The sequence below is a fragment of the Eutrigla gurnardus genome (assembly GCF_963514095.1).
Source record: "Eutrigla gurnardus genome assembly, chromosome: 22".
NCBI classification, from domain to species: domain Eukaryota; kingdom Metazoa; phylum Chordata; class Actinopteri; order Perciformes; family Triglidae; genus Eutrigla; species Eutrigla gurnardus.
Genome location: NC_139933.1, coordinates 7439048 through 7462285, shown reverse-complemented (window position 1 = coordinate 7462285; position 23238 = coordinate 7439048). Strand labels below are relative to the sequence as shown.

Below are 23238 nucleotides of genomic sequence, written 5' to 3'. Positions count from 1 at the left end.
CAGTAGACACATATTTCCCTTTTTAGGGCATGAGAATCTATTACGTAATTTTGGGAGCACCTCGGATCTCTAGCAAACCCGCCTGTGTGGAAAGCGGGAGGCGCTGCCACAGAGCGGCACCGGCATCGACCAATCGGAGTCGAGGGAAGTTCCCCTCTCGCTCGCCGATTGGCCGGGAGGCGGTTGACGTTTAGGTTGCTCGCGCTCGCTCCGTCTGGGAGTTTTTTCACGTTGACGGTTTCACGGGAGTAGTTGTAGTCTTCGTGTCGGAAGGTGAAACCGTCTTGGGGGGGAAATAAAACTACCGGGAGAGTTTTAGACTTCTGTCGTGGGGGGAAAGCTGCCTCAGGTGGTCGGATATTGACTTATTTTTCTCTTGGATAGTGGAACAAAGTTGCCACCATGCCGGTGTTTCACACGAAGACGATAGAAAGTATCCTGGAGCCGGTGGCTCAGCAGATATCCCATCTGGTGATAATGCACGAAGAAGGTGAAGTTGATGGGAAAGCTATACCAGATCTAACGGCGCCGGTGGCGGCCGTGCAGGCGGCTGTTAGCAACCTCGTCCGTGTGAGTAACTTTTAAATAACCGGTACATTCTGCTTTAAACTTCGGCGGGTGTCGTTGTTGGCTACCTGTCGCTCTTTTGTCCCATACCGTCTCGGAATTAACGTCACTTGAACGTTTGAAACACACGTTCACGACTGTAGCTAGCTCTGCTTTATGTGTTTCAAAGACCTATGAACGTTTCCAGAAGTTGTTTGACTCGGGGCAAAGGCCAGTGACGCCCTTTTCCCCTTGAAAATATGCCCTGCCTCCTCCTGTAGCTGCCATATCTCGACGTAGGCACTGCTCCGTGAGTCAGGCAGGTACTGGATCAGGCTACAGGGGGGTTAATGTGTCCTTCAAATCGAGTTAACTTGAAAGAACTGCTACCCAGACTGCCATAGAATACGTCTGTGATTGAGAATAAGACTGTACAGGATGCTTGATTGCACCAACCTTCGTTCACTAAACCATTGAGTAGGTGGGACAGTCAACTGCATGATTGCATATCATTTTGCAAACAAAACTTCCAAACTGCTGACTGTTAGTTGTTGCTCATGCATGCACGTCATAGATATATCATAAAGAAAAGACGCCAATCCATGCAAAGCTTCTTACAAAGGAAGCGAGGAGATCTGGGAGCTGTGAGATTATGGTGGTTTGTAAAGAAAGGAAGGGATAGAGGCTAAATTAAGGCTTGGTTCCTGTGTGTTGTTCTCTGTCAGCCTGGCAGTTGTTGGGGCGGTACATTTGGACAATTGCTCTGGCGTCTCCTGTCAGCACAGGAATTCTCCATTTCCAGGGATTGCCTACCATTAGCACACAGTTTATTTAGTAGGTTGTATGACCCATAAGATTCCAAACTAGTCTAATTCATTCTATGCCCCTTTGTTATTCCTCTGTCCCCACAGTCAAGCTTCTGTGCATTATTTATATCTTTATATTCTGCACCCACAAGACTTCCTTCCTCTGAGGGGCATTAGAAGGTGTTGTGTGTTATGTTTGACGGCCAATCTCTACCAAAATCATAATGCAGTTCTAAATACTTTCATAAAAATGTGCTTGCACGTATTCAACCCTTCACTTTAATCAGTGGTTTTCATTCCACGGCCGATTATAGTTATGGTTTTGTAATAAGATGTAACTATTAATAGTAAATAGATCTGCATAAAACATTTAACATGGTTGTTGTTGGGTCATTAAATATATATGTACTACTACTTCTACTGTCCTTGTGTGTTTGATCTTTAGGATTATTAGACATGCCACTTCCTTTTTTATCCATACTGCATCAAAACATTGCAATAGTGCTTAACATTAACAAGGTAAATTGATAATGTATAATATGTCTATATAATGGTTTAATAAAGGAATTGCTTGCAATGATGAACCCACAAAGAATGAAGACTTACTTCTGGGAGTTGCAACTGTGTAAACCCTAAATTAACCCATTTCTAGTGTCAGCTGGCAGCATTTTAGTGTTTTCAGCAACAACAAAAAAAGCTCCGATACTTAGTGTAATCTGCACAATTGAGCATTTAACAGCTTAAGAACCAGAGAAAAAGACCTAAAGGAGAGTGAATGTTGGACATGCATCAGATGAACTTGTGACTCAAACAAAATACTAATGTTGCTGGGTGTCTGCAGGATGTATAAATAGGCAAATGTTAGGTAAAACATTAGAAAATGATAATAAGTCAGAGATCAGTGTCTGTCAGCTTTTTATAAAAGTTGTATCTGCCCTCAGTGGCTAAATATAAATTAAAAATATAAATATACAAGCATTACATTGTTGTTAAGATGAATTAAGGCTAAGGATCGTCAGCATTTCCTTACATATGAAAATGTCGTGTGCAAACTCCCCTGGGGGGAAATGATCCAAGCTCTGTGGACATTCTGAATTGTGATCAGATGTTTCCAACAGTGGCATGAATGAATGGATATGCCTGTAATGATTTCCAGTTGCTGTAGCAACACTACAACATGGCCAGTGTTATGACATAATTGAAGTTAAGGATCAGATGTAATTTCTTTTGGTTTCAGTCCCAGCAGTCCCATGAGTCATACATTGCTAAGCTCTTATCTTCCTTGTTACTGATGATGACAAGTCTTTTTTTATCTAAAATGTTCTCAGGACATATTCTCTTCTTAAGTTATAACTGTCTATGCATGGCCATTTTGCCCACACAAATTTGAAAAAACTAATTCTGTAAAAGTGGCATGTAGAGAAAACGATCATCGTTGGAAGAGGAAGGGATGAGGCTCTGTAATTAGGGATTGTCAGGGTGGGGCTGTGCCAAAGAAAATCTTTTTACCTCATTGTCTGTGTTGCCCAGAAAACCACATGTTACACAGACTTTTTCACTTAAATTGTACTCAAATTATCTTGAGCCAGATGCTTAAACAACGTGGATTTTGGATGACTTGAAAATATGATTAAAACTGGGTTACAAATCAGGTTGCTTTCCATTCCCAGAAAAGAATAAGGAAGATGAGCTTTTAGGATGCTCTTGGACGCCAGTCTGATCCACTCACTGTGACAAATGTGTAGACCTTTAAATTATTCATTTGAAAGTGCCTAATCTTGTTATTCCAGATAAATGGAGATAAAAGTTGAGCCCTCGTTAACTGGCCTAGTATTTAAAGTGCAGCATGACTGCAAACTGCTGGGACTCAAATATATCCGGTCTAACTGAGACCCTTCACTAGTGCTCAGAATCTATTGAAACAATGAGCCAGACCTCAATTAAAGATGAATGTGAGGAATGTGAAGAATTCCCAGCAAGCAGGAATGCATTCCTACCCAGAAGGGGGTTGAGCCGATCCTTTTGAATGAACGATTTGGGTGACATATTGAGTACGATTTATCAATTAACAAGCCTCCCCTGAGAATAACCTGTGCTCACACGTTCATATCGGCTTCATCTTTATACGTGTTTGACCCATAATGCAGCTTGAAGTTGGTGAATATCTTTTACTAGCAATATGTGGCTAAATGTAGGCAATTAGCTTGTGGGTGTGTTTGGAGTAGTGTTAGAGACGATGTGTTCAATGCTTGTGCAATAACCCCAGCCTTGTGGTTATTGCAAAAAGTGCCTTGTGCAACAATGACATCACATAAGAGAAATAACTAACTTGGTAGCAGGTTGCAACCTGCTGAGCTGTATCTAAAGAATTACATTATCTGATATCTGTCAGGTTTTCAGTTTCAAGTTGAAGATGTGATGCTAAAAACTCTTGTCATTACATCTAAAGGATTCTGTGTTGACTTATTTTGCTGAGGACGTCACAGCTAAATAAATATACAAATGTAATATTTTATACTAAGTGATTTTGTTATCCAACTGGATTAAATGGACACACAACATGCTTCTCTGTGTCAACAGACTATACAAGCCATTTTTACTTCAGACCTGTTGTTCTTCATTTTTTTATGGCTCCTTTTTATAGGCGTGAGTCGGATAAAGAGAAGAATGCCAGTTATGTAGGGTCCTGTAACGGATAAAGTTGTAAGAGTCAGTCTTCCTGTTTGCACAGATCATAAGGCTCATGTGACTTGTTGATATGATCCTATTTGCAGATCACACAGTGTCTTTTTTTTGCAATGTTGCTCAAATTACAAAATGCCAATGTGGTTAAGACTTAGCAAATGCAAATACTGGAAGTTGGGCTCAAATGTAGTATTTGATTTGCAACACACTTGTTGAAGTGTTGACGGTCTTCAAAGTCTTTAAACTTTGAGATAAATACAGCAGATACGGCCTGAGGAAGATTTTAGATACTCAGCTGTGGTTAGGTCAATATGTTAATGATTAATCATCCACTTCCTGCTATACAGATGGGAAACAAATGTGTTCCTTAACTAAATTGCTTAAAGGGATACAAAAGAAAACATTTCCTTTCATCTTGTACTTGCTTGCTGCAAATTATCAAGGGAAATCATGTCATGCTGCTCACCAATTGATTCTGTCATTTTGGCAAAAACACAAGGATGACGGAGTCTGAATTGTCTGCATGGTCTTGTCATGGCTTCACGCTGCAACTGTAGTCTATTTTTTTTTTCATCAGTCAGAGGAATTTGTCAGGATAGAAGCACACAGAGGAGTTATGAATTGATGAGGAAAATGCAGGAAGCCAAGTCAGGAAGACCCGGCAGCTGTCGGCCCCACTCAGGAACAGGAGTTCCAGCCGGTGAAGGGAAACCCCTCTCTCTTGCCAATGAGATGTTTTTGATTGCAGATCATGACAAAGGATCCAATGCAGTACGAATCCTTTGTGATAACAGTGATAACAAAGGCTTATAAAACAAAAAACATGCAGGTGTATCCTTAACTACGTTGTATTTTATAAAGTCGACAAACAGTCTTATCTTCATCCAAAGTTTGGTGAAGTTGCTCCTTCTTTCCCAGCCCCCCGTAGATGCATTTAAAGTAATCCCGTGATATATCTGTTCTCTTAACAGTCCTTGTTCCTTTGGAAAATAGCAGTTCATCTATGACTCGCTTGCATTGACTCACTCTTCTTTTCAGGCGAAGGATTCACACAGATGAGTGCCGCTCCCCAGTAACAGTGTACAAGCCGCTAAGCTCCTGTAACACGAGACGGATAGTTGTGATATATTCTGTCGCTGCGGGGGCCACGGCCAAGCAGGCCATTTGATTTGTGACTTTCATCGCCATGGACACCCAATGGTTTAGCTACTTCCTGAGCCAAGTTAATAAACCACGTTCGACACCCCTTTGCCAAATGCACGACAAAGGCGCGCCCTTAAGTGCGACATCTCTGCTGCCCCTCCGAGTCTCAAGTTATCCGATATCACAGAATGTAGCGCTTGCTGGTTCTGAGACTTATCGATCAAGCTAATGGAGTGCTGCGCCATCAACTTGCGTGAGCATGTCTCATCAGATTGCAGTGCAGAAATCACTTAGAGCGGGAATCAGCTTTGCACCCTGAGGAACTAAACCTCTGTGCAGAATAGCACACCGTTTATTTGTAGGACATTGCTAAGGGCAGTGGTGACAGCGCTTGCCAGGATTTTGCCACTATAGATCTTTTCGGTCACCATGACTAACACACTATTGTGCTAAAACTACCCAGCATGTGAAAGGCAGGCTGTGTCTTGGCAGCCTTGAGGCTTTCAGAGTGGCCTTTCTTCTCCTAGCGGAGCGATGGGCTGCCGTCAACAAAGCTGAGTCTGTTCTAAAGGAGCAGCCACTTTATCAAGCTACTTCACAACACAGGGTTTCCACGCAGCGCTTTTGGACGGCAAAAAGAAGTGTCAGTGTTTCCACTCCAGACCCAAATGGTAAATGAGACTGTCAGCCAGTAGCACGTTATGTGACAGCTTGGAGAAGATGCCTCTGAATCAAAGTGAAAGGTTTTAAAAAAGAAGGTGGAAGTTAAAAACTGCCCTTCCTTAAAGTGGTTTGATAGAATCTTTTCAAGGAACAGAATACTTGTGGTTTGGACTGTGAGTCCGGGCTCTGAGTAAGAACGAGTTGAAACTGGACATCCCCATGTCCCTCTCCTCTCCCAAAACATGCAACTGGAAAATGTCCTGAGAACTACAGATGGACATTTTCACAAGCTTTTAAAACATGGAGTAAAGCAGCTCTAATGTCAAGCTTGGTCAGTGTTGGTGTCATAAGAATGTGATCCAAAGTTTGGACGGAGGCTCAAAATAGCGAAATAGGCCAGGCAGCTTGAACTGCTTGACAACAACGGTTATAAAGCCGGGTCACAGTTCTATTTTTGCAGCAAATTGTTTGGATTGCTGTTTCGGCTGCATACTGTTTTTGAGCTTCAGACAGCAGGAAGGGGCTCCAAGGAGTGGGGAAAGACGAGGATTCTGATGACCTGTTTGCATACAGTATCAAGAGCCACAACTCGCATCATGCTTTGGGGAGAATATGACTCAGCACTTAAATGCAGCGTGCACACCACATTGTTGGCCGATGCTGTAGTCTGTCTTCTCCTTTTTAAGTTTAGGTCATGTCTAAACTTAACTTGATCTAATATAAATCCTACTGTTGTTTTAACAGTTCTGTTCTGAGATTACATACGCTTTGTTCAAGCAACTTTTAAGTACCTCGGTACTTTTTTTATTTTAATTATCAAAGCTTTCATCAGTTGGTTTTACTGTTGATCCACATCAATTAGCTGTTTTAGCAAAGATCAAGTCAATGATTTGGTCATTTTTATTTCACTTGAGTGTGTTTTTGCTTTTGTGTGAATTGGTATGTCTTCATATATCACCGAAATATGATGTAGCTTTACATGCAATGAGACATAATTTAGGACACCCAGACTTTGATCAAAACCGGTGTCTAGAGGACGAAAAAAAAAAGGATCAGCACAAAACGCAGGTGTTTTGCAACTCAAGACAAAAGAACAAATTGGTAAGAAGTATTGACCCCATTCTTGGCTTTTATATTAGAATCACCAAGGCAGGAGAGTGGTATTACTTTCCTACAGGCGATTACTGAGTTCTGTAGTGTTGGCAAGGTTGTTAGGTCTTTGTGTTCCTTCTTCCCCCCTCACTTATGTTTACTACTCTGTCAGTGCCCAATATCCCTGGTCTGTAGCCCTGCTGCCCTTTAGTTGAATGGGACAGAGCAGCTTTAGTTGTTGTGACTGGCTTTTGTTCAGAGAGACTCATTGGTGGAAAGTCAGGGTGGCATACTGTATGTACGTGGTCACCTGATGGACAGCCTCTGCTAAGCTCCAATGTAATTTTGACACAACCTTTGGCCCTAATTTATAACCCCTCAGTTACTCGGAGTCCCTCTGGTGCCATGAAAGGAGAGTGAAGAGATGCTGAGTCATTACATCTTCCACGTCAACCATCTGGAATGACTCTGCTACTGCCTGTAGTTGGACACGTTGACGGGCCCTCTGGGAGCACGCTACACAGCATCAAGACTACATCGAACTTTTTTCAGAATTTCCAGAAAGCCTTTTTTTAAATAATCAAATGAATATCTTGCCAAAACAGGGCTATCAAAAAATTCCCAGAGCTCAAATCAATCGCTTGTTTTGTCAGCAAAGTCGAGCATACATGTTGAAAATGTTATATATTGCCAAATGATGCGTGTGACAGCGAGGTAATCACTCATGTAGTTTATATTTGTTATAATAATACTGTAAATCATAAAATAAAAGAGTGGCCATCTCCCTATTGTGCAGGGAAGCAGCTCATTTAACCCAGTCAGTGTGATCCCTGTCCTGGCATGAACGCGTGTTATCCCTCACATATGGCGGCCCGACGTGGGTGAATTGTGTCTCCCTACAGAGCTGAGGTCATGATGGGGGAGGTTAGTCAACGAGGCATTTGCGGTAGAGGCAACGTTCAGCTGCTTTACGCGTTATAACTGTGCTGAGGCCTGGCGTCCCTCCAGCAGCTGTCTAGTTGAAATAATTGTTCGCCGAACAAGTAACAGGACATCATTCTGGAAAACTGCATGATTAAAGACAAACCTTGGGGAAAATTGGGGTAACTGAGTTTTTACTCACGCGTATATAAAATGTGTGCTCAAGTTGCATGACAGCTTGGAAATAGATCCACGTTTTGAATATTTCTGAGCCAGCACAACTGGTCCAAATCCTCTGAAACATAATGCTGGAGCTTTAAGTGTTGACTGATATGAAATCCTTATGACTAAAGAACTAGTCAGCAGGGCTGGGGTGGGGCTGTTTCCTGTCTGGAGACTGTTTGAGTGTTTGACCACCATTGGTGCCTCCTTTACCAGTTCCTAAGAAAGGACATGAAGCATCTACTGATTTTAGCCCTTTCTGGGATATCATGTGCTTACTGATGATCCCCCCCGGGTTAATTGCGACACAGTTTCTTACTCCAGTCCTCCCATGACTCCAAATTGTTGCAAGTCGAAAGTGACTGTGAGACAGCATCTGTGTTGAACCTGTAATGGTCCAGTGACCTGTACAGGGTGCCTTTGACCTTTGCCTAATGCATGCAGCGATAGGCTCCGGCCCCCTGTGACCCTGAAAGAGATGAAACAAAAGGACACAAAAGTGGGTCCAGTAAGTTTGAAACTTACTGGATAACTCAAATTAAGCACCTGCTGTAGAAAAGGTTTCATGAACTAATTTTTGCCTGACATTTTTATTTACATTTGCGCTAATGCATTATGAAATTACATGAGGAAAATAATATTAATTTGGTTCTTTTTATCCTAATTTATCCCAGGAAATGTCCAATGCACAGTAGCTCTTTATTTTTATGCAATGTCTTGTTCCATTAAATGATAGTTAATTGATTTTTTACTCAACCAGAATTTGTGTTTTCCAGGTGGGGAAGGATACTGTACAAACCACAGAGGACCAGATCATGAAAAGAGACATGTCACCGGCTTTTATCAAGTAAGCACAGAAGGATTTCTTTGCACACCTCAATTTCATACAGCAACAACCTCTCAAAAATGTATTTAGATGAAATAGTTATCTCTCTACAGTATGTGGAACCCACTAGCCTCTCTCTGGCTCTGTTTCTTTCTTTATCTGTTGCAGTAATGGCTGGTTGTGCCCAAGCAAAGGTCAGATACGGCATGTTAAGTGCCCTCAGAATCTTGCCCTCGTGTTACAGAAATACTTTTTTTTTTTTTATTACATAGGGAGTAGTTCCTTTACCCTACAGGAGAAGGGCCATACACATTTTCATGCTTTTTTCAAATGCTGGCTGCTGCAGCATTTGGTGTATTTTAAAACAGGAAACACATGATGTAGAAAACGAGAATGTACTGCAGAATGTATTTGTTTTTACTTGCTTAGCTAAATCATTAACATGCTCAGCTGCTGTCAGTCCATATACCAGTCTTTCACCGATCCTGATTACATGAGAGATTGCACGTAGAGGCAGGGAACGCCAGGACCTAGGAGCCCCCGGGTCAGGGATGAAACTCATTGGCAGGCACAGGTCGCCGGGCTCAACACATTTGGCAGCTCAAAGTCACATCACCACCCTGTCGTCATCCATCAGCACATGTGCTGGAATTTGTCTCCTTCACTAAATATAGTGTCCGTTGGGGCCCGGTTAATGCATGGCTGTTTTCCGCTAGTGCACGCTGAAGGACACTGCTGGCTGTCTCTGCAAAGCCACACACACACACACACGTCAGCCTTGATGTCATGCACATACATTAGCCTTTATCCTGTAAGAGAATTGCTCTTTCAGAAGAATGGAAACTGAGCTACTCTCGTTAAGACTCTCTCAACGCCTGAAAGTTTGGAAAATAGCATTACTGATCTGTCGTTACCGAGGCAGAATTTGGCTTGTCGGCAAAAGAAGGACAGCAGTATACTGTGGGAAGTACAACATGTGTTGGTCCTTGGCTTATTGCCTGTTTTATGTGCAATATGGTTAATGTGACACAATGCAGGTGGCATGTCTGACTCTGAATCAAAGGGCTGAGCCTGCAGTTTTTTTTTCTGCTCTGGCGTTCACTGAGTGCATCGCACCCAGGAGGCAACAATCAATCATTGACATATTTGTGGAAACGGAAATTGGGGCTGGAGCCAGTTAGAGCTCCGCCCCCTGAGGTCCAAATCACATCCTGTACAAACAAGCGAAGACTTCCCTTGATAGAGACACTCTTGTCAAAGTCAAGTCCATTATGTTCATAAAGCCCCACATAACTACACACAAATTTGCCACATAGGGCTTTACAGTCTGTACAACATATGACACTATTCTTCGTCCCTCAACCATCAAAGCAGTTAAAAGCCTGCTTCATTTTTAACCAGACTGCATATCCAACACACTCAAGAATTAACTGAAAAATGAAATGCCCTGTTCATTCACTTATTCAGTAGGCTTTTTGACCAAAAAAAGTCTCCCTTTCGTCTCGTTAGATTTCTTTTGGTGCTATCAACTCGCAACATGTGATGTGATGAACACTGCTGTATATATAGGTTATTTCTTACAATACCTCAGGGCAGTACCACTGCAACTACACATACAGTTTACTCTCTGAATCCGTTTTTATTAGGCTTCAATAATTCCCCAAAAATGACTGGGAGACATTTCCCTAAAGACCTCCATTGACTCCCACATTAGTATTTGCTCTAATATGATAAAGCATATAAGATGAAGAAAGGAAAAAAACAGCGTGTCTATGTTATGGCTAGCAGTATCTCAAAGCTTCCATCTGTTTTTGCTGCAGGCAATTTCCATGCGTAAAGTCCATCTGGCTTCTGAAGGGCCTGGAATCATCAGCATGACTTGTTTTGAGGATTTTTTAAAAAACATTTTTACTGGTCTTCAAATCTATCTTGTTCTAATTTCCACAGAGTGGAGAATGCATGCACTAAACTGGTGCAGGCTGCCTCCATGCTGAAAGCCGATCCATACTCTGTGCCTGCTCGGGATTACCTCATTGATGGCTCTCGGGGCATCCTCTCTGGGACCTCTGACCTACTCCTGACCTTTGACGAGGCTGAGGTATATATTTAACCATTCAATCATTCTGAATTTTATTTCAAAAATCTGTGAACCAAAATAACTCAACAAGGAGGTCAGAATGCAGATTTTGGTCATCACGTGACACTGCTAGAGATCCTCTTATTTACATTTTTTTTTGTGGTTTAGTGTGTCAGCCTAAAAAAATCCAGTATTGGTCAGGCTATAAAATACTGTATATCTGGCAACAGAAGTTGAGAAATGGACAGAACATAGTTAATAACGCTTTAAACCTTGTTAAAGCTTGTACCATTGATTTTCATTGAGCAGAAGCTGAGCTGAAAAGGGCTATAGTGTCTTTTTAATGGACACTTGAGGTCTGCTGATACAGCTCTTCTGGTAAGGACAGTATCCAGTCCTGCATTCCCCAGTGGGCGCAGTAATCCTTATAAAGAAGCCAAAGAGGTAGACAAATGTACTGCACAATGTCTGTGGAGCTCGACATATTCCTTACACAAACACTTCCTCAATCTTAAACCATGCAGGAGTATTATCTAGCAGGACCAGCCTTCTTTTTCTCAGAGGCATGGAGAGTAAAATAAAAAAAAGTTGCAGATCAGCTCCCTGGGAGCTGACATTGGGCATCCCAGTGCTGTCTGCAGCAGTCAGCAGGACTCGGCAGGAGTCATCAGTCAGCGGTGCCATCATGTCATCATGTTTTCCAATGCAGCTCATGGATGGCTCGGTATAGTCGAGCGGTGCATTCAAATGAAGCTGGAGTGAAGCAGGACAAAGAGGCTGGAATGTCAGTAGGCAGCATTATCAGAGTATAGTTGGACTGAATGAGGAAGAGGAGGGAGGCGGGGTGTTTTTGCATAATCACTTTTCTCTGGGAATGCAAATTTTGTTTTTGAATTAGCCTTTGTTGTTGTCTAATGCTATCATTATTGTAGGTCCGCAAAATTATCCGTGTGTGCAAAGGCATCCTGGAGTACCTGGCAGTGGCAGAGGTGGTGGAGTCAATGGAGGACTTGATCACGTACACAAAGAACCTGGGACCAGGTCAGTCTGCTGATACAGTATTTGCAAGATTACTCTTATATCTTGACTTGACATCGTTTCAGAGATTTTGCTGGCTTGTTTGACAGCCTCAAAGCGCATATAGGCGAGTTAGCATTTAGTTTCTTAGCATTCATCTGTGTTGCCGTATAAAAAGCAGTCTTATTTTGAAAATGAACAACTAACTCTCTAATACATGTATTAAATAAATAAATAAATACATGGAAATACTTGAATAGCATAACCATAAAAATATACTTTAGTTGGACTGAGTAGTTAAAAGCTTAATTCATAACGTTGACATTAAGACAGTTTTTTTGCATGTTCATTCTGTTTAAAGACGGTATTTCTGAAAAGGTGTAGATAAACATTAGGCTACACTCATACTTATTATTATTATTATTATTATTATTATTAGTATACTATTGTAGAATCAGATTCCAGTGGTGGTTGCATTGTTTCCGACCTCTGGTTTGTTGTCCAGGGATGACAAAGATGGCAAAGATGATCGATGAGCGACAGCAGGAGCTGACACACCAGGAACACCGTGTGATGTTGGTCAACTCCATGAACACGGTCAAAGAGCTGCTGCCCATCCTCATCTCAGGTATTCACACACTTCCTACACATTGCGTGTTTATGTTTCTTTTTTTTTAATTCGCAAATACACTGGCCCACACAATGTATTCTAGTTAAGTATTTTTTTTTATATGTATATGTATTTCCAGGTATAAAAATCTTTGTGACAACCAAGACATCTGGCAGCCAGGGTGTGGAGGAGGCCTTGAAGAACCGTAACTTCACTTTTGAGAAGATGAGCGCTGAGATAAACGAGATCATCAGAGTGCTGCAGCTTACGTCCTGGGACGAGGATGCCTGGGCCAACAAGGTACTCACAATAACTTACATGCTTTTTACCTTAGGGCGTCCATGGCCGTCAAAGCCACATGGACATGGTTAAATACATAAGAGGAACAAGAGACAGCTTTGCTCTTTGAATGGTTTTTAAAACTTGTTTTTGGATCTTTATGGATTTCAACTGGATGGAGCGTTTTTTATTAAATACAGTTTTGACTGTTACCCACTGTGCTCTAAAACACTCCCACAACACATTTGGCAGGAGACTGGAGAGTTTATCCCCCCTCCCCCTTTTTAATGAGGTTTTCATCAGGGTGACCTTATTTCAAGGTTGACAGGTGTGAAAGATGCTTTTGCTACATTTTAAGCGCATGTAAAGTTGGTAATTAAAGTAGGAATGCTTTAATTTTCTGTGTCTCTATGTTGCTGGTAATCTTCTGGGCTCTTTCATGTTTTTCTGCTCTGCACATTCTGCTTCTTTCCTCTCCCAACACTTTCAAAACAGCTCTTTACCATCTTTTTTCTTTGTTGACACATTTTTATTTTTTGTTGCCCTCAGTTGGAATGTCCAGTTCAACATGTGTATTTATGTCGTTCTTCCTTTCTTTTTACCGTTTCTTTCTGTCTTCACCCCCTGTAGAAGGTAAGCCTTCCCTCTCTCGCCCCCTTGGTTGTGCAGCAGCATGTCTGACAGATGTGTGTGCTTTGTGGTGCCATTGTGTTCTCATCAGTAGCGAGGCCAAACTGTTGACTGCATATTGATAGAATAAATTAGCAGTTTGAATTTATCGGACTGCTAATTAAATGGCCTTTATTGAAGAACGTGCTAAGCAGGTTGGATAGCTGAAATGTTTATCAGTGCAGTATTTTCTTCGCCTTCTTTTTGGAATTTGTTTTGCTTCATAACACAACATTGTATCAACATCTGTGTGTCCTCCTCCTTTGTCATTTAAACCTCACTCTATGCATGTCCTCAACCTGTCTGATTATTGATTGACCTTACTCATGCTGTATTGATTTGGGTGTCATCGATGAGAATTCTCTTCGCATATTACTGAGCTGTACTCGCATTTAGCAGCCTAAGGAGGAGAGCACATAGAAAAACGGATATGGATTTTGTTGTATGAACGGCTCATTTTTAGTTAATCCAAGAGATTTAGCCTTGTTTGCTCACAAATCAAATGTCCATGAACAGCCTCTCATTTCACATAATCCCTATTCTAATGCAATGAACCAAATATTATCTATTTTTTGAGCGCGAATACCATTCTATGTTTGATCATGGGTTGTAATGAATGCATTTGTATCTACTTTCACTTTACTTCACTGGCGTTCTCACTCACATACACATGTATTTACAGACAGAACAGCAGCTGTGCAAGTTTGAACAGCAAACGAATACACCCCCTCAGCTCCTGTGACATCATGTCACACCTTACCTATACTTCCTGTTTTTTTCACATCCCTTGTTCTGCTACATTACTCCACACACACAGCTATTCAAACAAACATGCCTTTTGCGGGGTTATTGTGAGGGCTCAGACATATCTCGTGATGCATATTTGTAAAACAACCAGTGGATGTTTGTTCTTAATCTGCTTCATTTGATCTGCTGTTATAGGATGGTAACGTGAGGTTTCTGAATTTCCATTATTGTTCCATGAAAAATAAGTTCACTTAATCACTGGCCGGTCCGCTCTGGTCCCCTGCTTTGCTCCATGTCCTACAGGGCTCCGCTTTGTTTTGCAGACCTCGACAATGAGTGGATTGTCGAGTTCGCCACTGTTGGACGGATTGTTGTATTTCCATCCACTCGGATTGAGATACAATGGAGAGTCGTTTGGCTTTTATAACATGACACGCTCATTATTGACCCTGTGAAAGATTGATGGAAGCGGCATGTCGTCCGTGGTTGTGCCTGACGGATGTTAGCGATGCTGCACATGGACTTGTGTGTGTTTTCTTTTACTGGAATAACTAAAGAGTTGGGTTTTGATTGACCATCATGTAACTCACTCAGGAAAACCATGCCTGAATGAGGAGCTCAGTGACATGACATCACATTTTAACCTCTTGCACACAGAATATACTATATACAGGGGTATTGCCATGAAAAAAAGTGAGACTCCTGTGTCTCAAATAATCAACCTCATCATTTATAAAGAGAATTCGTACACATGGAATCTCTAAGGGCATTGATCAACTCCTTTGTTTTTGTTTTCTTTGGTTGCATTGATTCCCTTTTTTTAAGATATTAATGTATTCTGTCTTTCAAATCCAAAGGACACAGAGGCCATGAAGAGAGCTCTGGGGCTTATCGACTCAAAGATGGGGCAGGCTAAGAATTGGCTAAGGGATCCAAACGCTCAGCCAGGTAATACAAATCTATGTCTAGTCCTCAAACTATTCTTTCTACCACTAAGCTCGTCCTCAGGCTGATAATCTAGTTACATCTAGTGACATTATTGATGTGGCTGACGTTGTGTCGCGCTTCAAGGGGAGGCAGGCGAGCAGGCCATCCGGCAGATCCTTGATGAAGCTGGGAAAGTGGGTGAACTGTGTGCTGGGAAGGAGCGCAGAGATATCGTGGGCACAGCCAAGACCCTGGGCCAGATGACGGACCAGGTGTCTGAAATGAGGGCCAGGTACACTATCAACCATAAAAGGCATTTCTTTGTGTGTCTGTATAACGATCATATTTCATACAGTCTCTGTCTCTTTCATTAGTAGTCTCATGTCCTGTTACTGTGTGATTCCATGTTTATTGATAAAGGCTTCTTTTACATAGTAGTTTCAGTTTCCACCCTTAAAACATGTGTAAGGCAGTGAACATATGAGAAGGGATTATAGTGTGTAAGAGAGGAAGTGAGAGCCTTCTGATATGAAACCTGATTGTCACCAGGGACCCTGAGTCATGCTCAATTAAAAGCAGCTGTTTGGTATTAATCCATAATCTACTTTAAACCCTGGCTGTGTTACTCCTCTGAAAACTGAGAGATGCCTCTGAGCCTCGTCTGGTAATGGAGGCATTAAGTGAGGAAATACTACTCTTTAACAGGCCACGAGGCTTAAGCTTCATACAGTAAACAAACAAAGAAGTCTACATGTGTGGTCTTTAAAGGCGTAGCGGTGCTGCAGTTTACGGTATCCTTGTGTTTTCTTTGTTCACCTCAGAGGTCACGGGGCATCACCGGCCGCCATGCAGAAAGCGCAGCAGGTTTCCCAAGGGCTCGACGTGTTAACTGGCAAGGTGGGAAACGCTGCTCGCAAGCTTGAGGCCATGACTAACTCCAAGCAGGCCATCGCCAAAAGGATTGATGCTGCACAGGTGAGTCATTAACCCTGTTTGCTTTTACAAAACTTGGATTCAGACCATGAAATAAAAATATTTGATGGCGTTTTGTGTGTTTCCTGCCCCTGCAGAACTGGCTGGCAGACCCTAACGCCAACCCAGAGGGAGAAGAGAACATCAGGGCCCTGCTCACCGAGGCCAAAAAGATTGCAGACATGTGTGAGGACCCCAAAGAAAGAGATGACATCTTGCGCTCTATTGGAGAGATTGCTGCCATGACCGCTAAACTGTCTGATCTCAGAAGACAGTAAGTTCCCGACAGCTGGAAATATTACATCATTTTTAGTCTGAGTCTGACTTTGATTTCTTTCTAACCCTTCTGGTCTGCTTTTGAACTTTATTTACAGTTGCTTTATCTCAACTATTGGGAAGCGTTAGTGGCTGATTTTAATATGTGGTTGGGCTTGGAAGTTATTCTCTACCCTCAGATCAGTGGTTTCCTTGTAGCAATTCCTGTTCCTGATAACAATTATTAAATTCTTTGTGTGAGAGAACAGATTTTGCACTACAGTTGGGGTTGAACTGTTCTCATTACATTATTTACTTTATAGAAGTAGACTGGAGTGTGTGTTTTTGTTCTCCACCAGGATTTATAAAAAGCTCATTTTGCCACGTTTCAGTGAAACTACTCCAGGACTAAGCTGGCAGTGAGAAGCACTCTGTGTCAAACTAATTGATAGCTATTTGCTCTCTAACTGTAGCTGGCCATTAACAGACATATCTTTATGATAAAACCCAGACCTTTTTGCTGTTTTTCATCCCTTATAGGGGTAAAGGTGACACTCCTGAGGCCAGAGCTTTGGCTAAACAGATTGCAACAGCTCTGCAGAACCTGCAGTCCAAGACCAACAAAGCTGTGGCCAACAGCAGGCCTGCAAAGGCGGCTGTGCACTTGGAAGGAAAGATTGAGCAGGCGCAGGGCTGGATTGACAATCCCACCATGGATGACAGCGGTGTCGGTGAGACTCGCTCCTATGCTCGCCAACTTCCTTGTCTCTTTATCTTTCTCTCACACTCCTTCACATTCCTTCCACTGCTCCTGTGGTTAAAAAGCAGACGCTGTACATGTCGTACTGTACTCGCCGTTCCACAACACAACACTTTTCCCCTTGGTGTTGGCTTGTCTGCTCTCAAACCTGGACATTGTCTCGTATGTTTACAATAAAGCTTTAGGCTGACTGCCCTTACGTCAAAGGAAGACATGAAATAATACAGAAGAGGCCATGTTTTCTTCTTTTCCCCCCAGTACAATACTACACATCATTTAATGGCCAGCTATTTGCAGGGAGTGGCCAAATTGACATTAACAAGCACAGATAACTAGTGCTGAAATGGTTTGCAATTTATAGTAGATCATATGACATCTATGTAGCAAAAACATTATCTGGTTCAGGCTTCTCATTGTGAGGGGTTGTCTCTTTATTATACATACACATATAAATTGAATGTCTTTGAGAATTTGGTTTTGGACTACTGGGTGCACAACAAGCAATCTGAAAATGTCGTCTGTCTGGAATTTTGATGTGCAATTTTCCCAATTTTATGACATTTTGTAGATGATTGAGTTAGTGTAGTTAATCCCTCAAAAATAAGAAAATATATTTTACCCACAACTTCACAAAAAAAATAGTTCATGTTGATCATAGATGTTGATGCACCCAGAGGTAAGAACTTAATGTTAACAGTACTTTTTGTAAATCCTTATTTTAATACGTTTGTCTATGTGGGTGTTTAGGCCAGGCAGCTATCCGCGGGCTGGTGGCAGAGGGCCGCAGGCTGGCCAACGCTCTACCGGGACCGTACAGGCAGGATATGCTGGGGAAATGTGAGCAGGTGGAGCAGCTCATGGCCCAGCTGGCTGACCTGGCTGCCCGCGGTGAAGGAGACTCCCCTCAGGCACGTGCTGTTGCTCAGCAGCTCCAGGAGGCTTTGAAGGTAAGATGGCAATCACTCAACAGTCATTCTGTGATGGATCAGGATATATATATATATATATATATATATATATATATATATATATATATATATATATATATATATATATATATATAGAGTGAGAGAGAAACAACCCCCTCTGCTGGTTACCAGTGGTGGAGGAAGTACACAAATCTTAAGTACATGTACTATGATCACAATGGGAGAAAATACTCCACTAAAAGTCCTCCTAAAGTGTCATAAGGCAAAGTAAAGTTCTAGGTAAATTCTGAAAACAATGGAAATCTTCAATTATGGGTTGTCATTCTTTCAGATGATGCTGAAACATTACAAACCAAGCTGAAAAACTCAAAATTGTTCATGGTTCCCTAAAAGTCTGCATTTTGTAGAGACCATATTTTGAGTTTATGTTGTCCAATCTGAATACTCTAAACCTACAAGATAAGTAGCAAAAAAACAAAACATATAAAAGTATAATGTTCTCATACCTCACCTCAGTACTCTGTCAACAACACTAACTTACTCCAGAGGGTATTGAAGCTCAGTAAGAATTTGTAATTAAATCAAAAAGATCAGAGATTTATTTGGACTAAGTACTTCTGATGTAACATGTGTGTATATCTGTAATGTCGGCAAGTAAGTGTGGTTGTAACATCTGTTTGTACTCATCGCAGGACTTGAAAGGGAAGATGCAAGAAGCGATGACTCAGGAGGTGTCAGACATCTTCAGTGACACCACCACCCCCATCAAGTTACTGGGAGTGGCTGCAACCGCCCCTCTTGACGCCCCCAACAGAGATGAGGTCAGCGGCCCACTCACTCTGCTCCTCGCTCTGATCTCACTGCAATGAGCCTCCTTCACTGGTGTTATATTTATTGGCATGGTGTTGTATAATTTCCCAACAACACTTGTGGATAATTGTTTTATTTGATCATGTGTAGGTCTTTGACGAAAGGGCTGCCAACTTTGAGAACCATGCCAATAAGCTTGGCACCACGGCAGAGAAGGCTGCTGCCGTCGGTACTGCCAACAAGAGCACAGTGGAGGGAATCCAGGCTGCCGTCAAGTCAACAAGAGACTTAACGCCACAAGTATGTAACGGTTTAATGTTTATATCTGTTTACCGTTTGTGTCTGCCCTCCACTCTGCATCACCGGTCACAGAGCATAAAGTGTTTAGCGCTTCTTGGGCCAAGTCCATAGCAGTTGTCATTGGACTAACAATTAATGGCTCCGATTGTTTTTAAGGTGGTATCTGCTGCTCGTATTCTGCTGAGAAACCCCGGCAACCAAGCCGCATATGAACATTTCGAAACCATGAAGAATCAGTGGATTGACAATGTGGAGAAAATGACAGGTGATGTGTCATAAAGATGCTGTAAATTCCCTGATTGCAGGTGATCCCTGTTTCTTATCTCACTATGTCATTCCCTAACATTTTATGGGCATTTAGGTCTGGTGGATGAGGCTATCGATACCAAATCCTTGCTGGATGCCTCAGAAGACGCCATCAAGAAGGACCTGGAAAAGTGCCGTTTGGCCATGGCCAACCACCAGCCTCAGATGCTGGTCGCCGGCGCCACCAGCATCGCCCGCAGGGCAAACCGCATCCTCCTGGTGGCGAAGCGAGAGGTTGAGAACTCTGAGGATCCTAAGTTCAGGGAGATGGTGAAGGCTGCGTCTGATGAACTGAGCCAGACGATTTCTCCTATGGTGATGGATGCTAAAGCTGTGGCAGGAAATATCCAGGATCCAAGTAAGTTGATGAGAGGTTATGGTGAGGTTTTGTGTGTAACGTGGAACCTTCTGATTAATCATTACCGTTTGATTTGTGATTACCAGGTCTTCAGAAAGGCTTTCTGGATTCAGGCTTTAAGATTCTTGGTGCTGTGGCAAAGGTTCGGGAGGCATTCCAGCCCCAAGAGCCAGACTTCCCACCACCTCCTCCTGAACTGGAACAGCTTAGTGTAAGTCTTCAAATAAGCACAGCTTTTCATTTGGCAAACCATCTGAAGCTGCTTTGGTTTAGTGTCCAAAGTGACGTGTTTTTAAAACTACCAAACCATAATTACTTTTAACTTGTCCTTGTAGCTCAACGATGATGCAGCACCACCCAAACCTCCTCTTCCTGAGGGTGAGGTTCCTCCCCCCAGGCCTCCTCCTCCAGAGGAGAAAGACGAGGAGTTCCCTGAACAGACTGGTGATATGGTTAACGAGCCCATGATGGTGGCTGCCAGGCAGCTCCACGACGAAGCTCGCAAATGGTCCAGCAAAGTAAGTCAACACTCCAAACAGAGTGACGGGACTTTTACGTTGGAATCCATGCTTTCAGATTGATTGTTTACCGATCCTACCTCACAGGGAAATGACATCATTGGTGCCGCCAAACGAATGGCCTTGCTCATGGCTGAGATGTCTCGTCTGGTGCGTGGAGGCAGCGGAAACAAGCGCGCCCTCATCCAGTGCGCCAAGGACATCGCTAAGGCTTCTGATGAAGTCACGCGGCTGGCCAAGGAGGTGGCCAAGCAGTGTACCGACAAGCGTATCCGGACCAATCTCCTCCAGGTCAGATCAGCCGTCTTTATCAGAGGGATTTGCAGCGGTGTGGAGAGACTATACTTTTCTGTTTGTTTGTTTGACCTCACCTCACTTTCTGACCTTGTTTCAGGTGTGTGAGCGCATTCCCACCATCAGCACTCAGCTCAAAATCCTGTCCACAGTCAAGGCCACCATGTTGGGTCGTACCAACATCAGTGAAGAGGAGTCAGAGCAGGTGAGTCTTTATTAAGAGTGTGTCGGGGTCACAAGACTCCCATTGTTTTTCCTATGACAGCCTTTGAAAACAGATGATTTCAGTTTCCCTCATCACTCACTCTTAACGTCTTCTTCGACAGGCTACTGAGATGTTGGTCCACAATGCTCAGAACCTGATGCAGTCTGTGAAGGAGACGGTCAGGGAGGCCGAGGCAGCTTCCATTAAGATCCGGACAGATGCTGGTTTCACCCTTCACTGGATCAGAAAGACCCCCTGGTACCAGTAAGTGAAGGGCAACTGTTCCTCCGCTGGTGCTGGCTCTCTCCAGGACATTGAATGGACAGATGTGTACTTTATCAAAGCTATGATATTAGTGCCTGTCACACTAATAAGGGTGAAACTTCTTTATTGGTCCCATATCCTGTCTGTAACAGTTGCTGTTCTGGTAGAATGTAAAAAATGGGACTATCAATGCACGTTATGAGTTAGATTCTTACTGGGGATGTGTCTTTTTTTTCTTTCTCCCTAAAGTGTGTAAAAAATGTGTTTTTAAAGCTTATTTTGACAAATCCCAGGAATATATACTGTATTTTTTTGATTCGAGGTTGGATTACATCTAATGCAAGGTTGTTTTGGCCTCTTCTAGACACAAACCTTAAGTTAAATTTAAATAACTAGATTTTCTCAAGAGACATTTTATATCTTTTGTATTGATAATTGTATTATCGCCATCATGCATTCACCTTTGCTAGGATAAGCACATGAACTTGAGGAGTTGTTACAAGTACAGTATAGGCTGACGCTCAGCACACGCAAAATATATTAAGTCAGTGGTATTATGCCTGTTTACACTATTCTATAGGATAAGTGAAAGCGAAACACTGTTCATTATTTTACATATTGTAATGCAACCGTAGCATTTTTATTTTCTTACGAGTTCTGCCAAAGAAATTCTGCCATGATCTTTGAAAGTATAGTTGTCTTTCTTTGGTCAGCTATACATATTTTGTTACTCAAAAAAAAAGTAACTTGAATTTCTGCAAACAGCAGCAGAAGATTAAAAAAAAAAAAAGTGCTTGCATTTGACTCATTCAACTCTTTCTAGATGTTTAATTCTTCCACATGTTGCATTGAGATTACATGTCAGAAACAGGCTTGCTACAATACCTAATAGTCGTAATGATAACTCTGATTTTTACAGCAAGCTAACAAAGCTTAGTCTTCTTTAGAGAGGCTTGTTTTGTGCATTTTTTCTCTTCTCAACACTGCTCGCAGTTGTATGTCTCATGTTGTCTTGTGCACAATCATTTTTTTGTGACATATGAATTGCACACTTCTCCTAGGTAACCAAGGGAATCACCAGAGTTTATAGATGAAGCGCAGAGTCATCTGCAGCCAGTGAAATCTTCATTTAACGTTATCACATTTGTCTCAACACACTAAACACAACTGGCCACTGTTTGTGGCAACTGTATCTTTTTAAGTATCTAATACCAACTGATGTGCCTTGTGAAAGAAACTTTATTTGCAATTGATACGGTTTTCATTTACAGATGTTTTGTATCATTTGTACAAGGTATGATGGTGTTGCTTTGTTGTAACATGATCCTTCTATAAATTTACACCCGCTTCATTTTACTTCAGGTGAAATTATGCTCTATGCAAATCCGGATAAAGTTTGCTTAAAAAGATATCAAAAGTATGCAACTTGGTTGGGTGTAAATGGGCCTGAACAAAATTTTGCTGAGGCATTGTTCCCAATTTTGTAATAAAGCCTTTTATAGCACTTGGTTTGAGGTTTGTTTGCTTTATGATTTCTGTTCTTCTCACATATGCTTACCAGTACCTATATTGTCAGGACGCTGAAGCTTTTGTAACAACTTGAGCATTATTCCTATTGTAAATTGAAAGTTTTGCCAAAGCAATTTTCCCATTACATTATTATTATTATTATTATTTTTAACTTATAAATGTCAAAGCTTGCTAGATATGAGTGGAAATATGTGTGTAATATAATACTGAAGAGTTGAATATAATATATCTCTGACTTCTGACTGACCTGGATCAGCTTGCCAGTGTTGTGCGGAAGTCTCGGCAAACAATCAGATTCAGGAACTTTCTCTGGAGACAAATGGATTAACTTACACAGTCAAAAATCCTATTTTTTGCTCTTGAAGCATTAACCATGGCTGAATTATCATCCTAGAGTGGCCTGTATTTATTTTTTTTATTATATTTTAGGATACAAATCTCTAAAGTTGATAATAGCACCCAAACACTGTAAATTACTACGGTGATACACAGCATCTTGAATCCACC

The 23238-nt window shown here is 41.9% G+C and overlaps 1 protein-coding gene across 1 annotated transcript; it reads left to right on the top strand.

Annotated features, from left to right (window-relative positions):
* The first annotated feature begins 239 nt into the window (after positions 1-239).
* On the top strand, positions 240-22710 carry LOC311008358 (vinculin). The gene is made up of 21 exons (XM_084001990.1): positions 240-570; positions 8855-8925; positions 10852-11002; positions 11914-12022; positions 12504-12626; positions 12748-12908; positions 15161-15251; positions 15375-15522; positions 16052-16205; positions 16301-16476; positions 16998-17188; positions 17965-18164; positions 18839-18967; positions 19107-19256; positions 19413-19521; positions 19618-19920; positions 20007-20131; positions 20256-20438; positions 20526-20729; positions 20833-20937; positions 21059-22710. The coding sequence occupies exons 1-21, from the start codon at positions 403-405 to the stop codon at positions 21203-21205; spliced, it is 3198 nt and encodes a 1065-aa protein (XP_083858116.1). The 5' UTR covers positions 240-402; the 3' UTR covers positions 21206-22710.
* Positions 22711-23238: the final 528 nt, after the last annotated feature.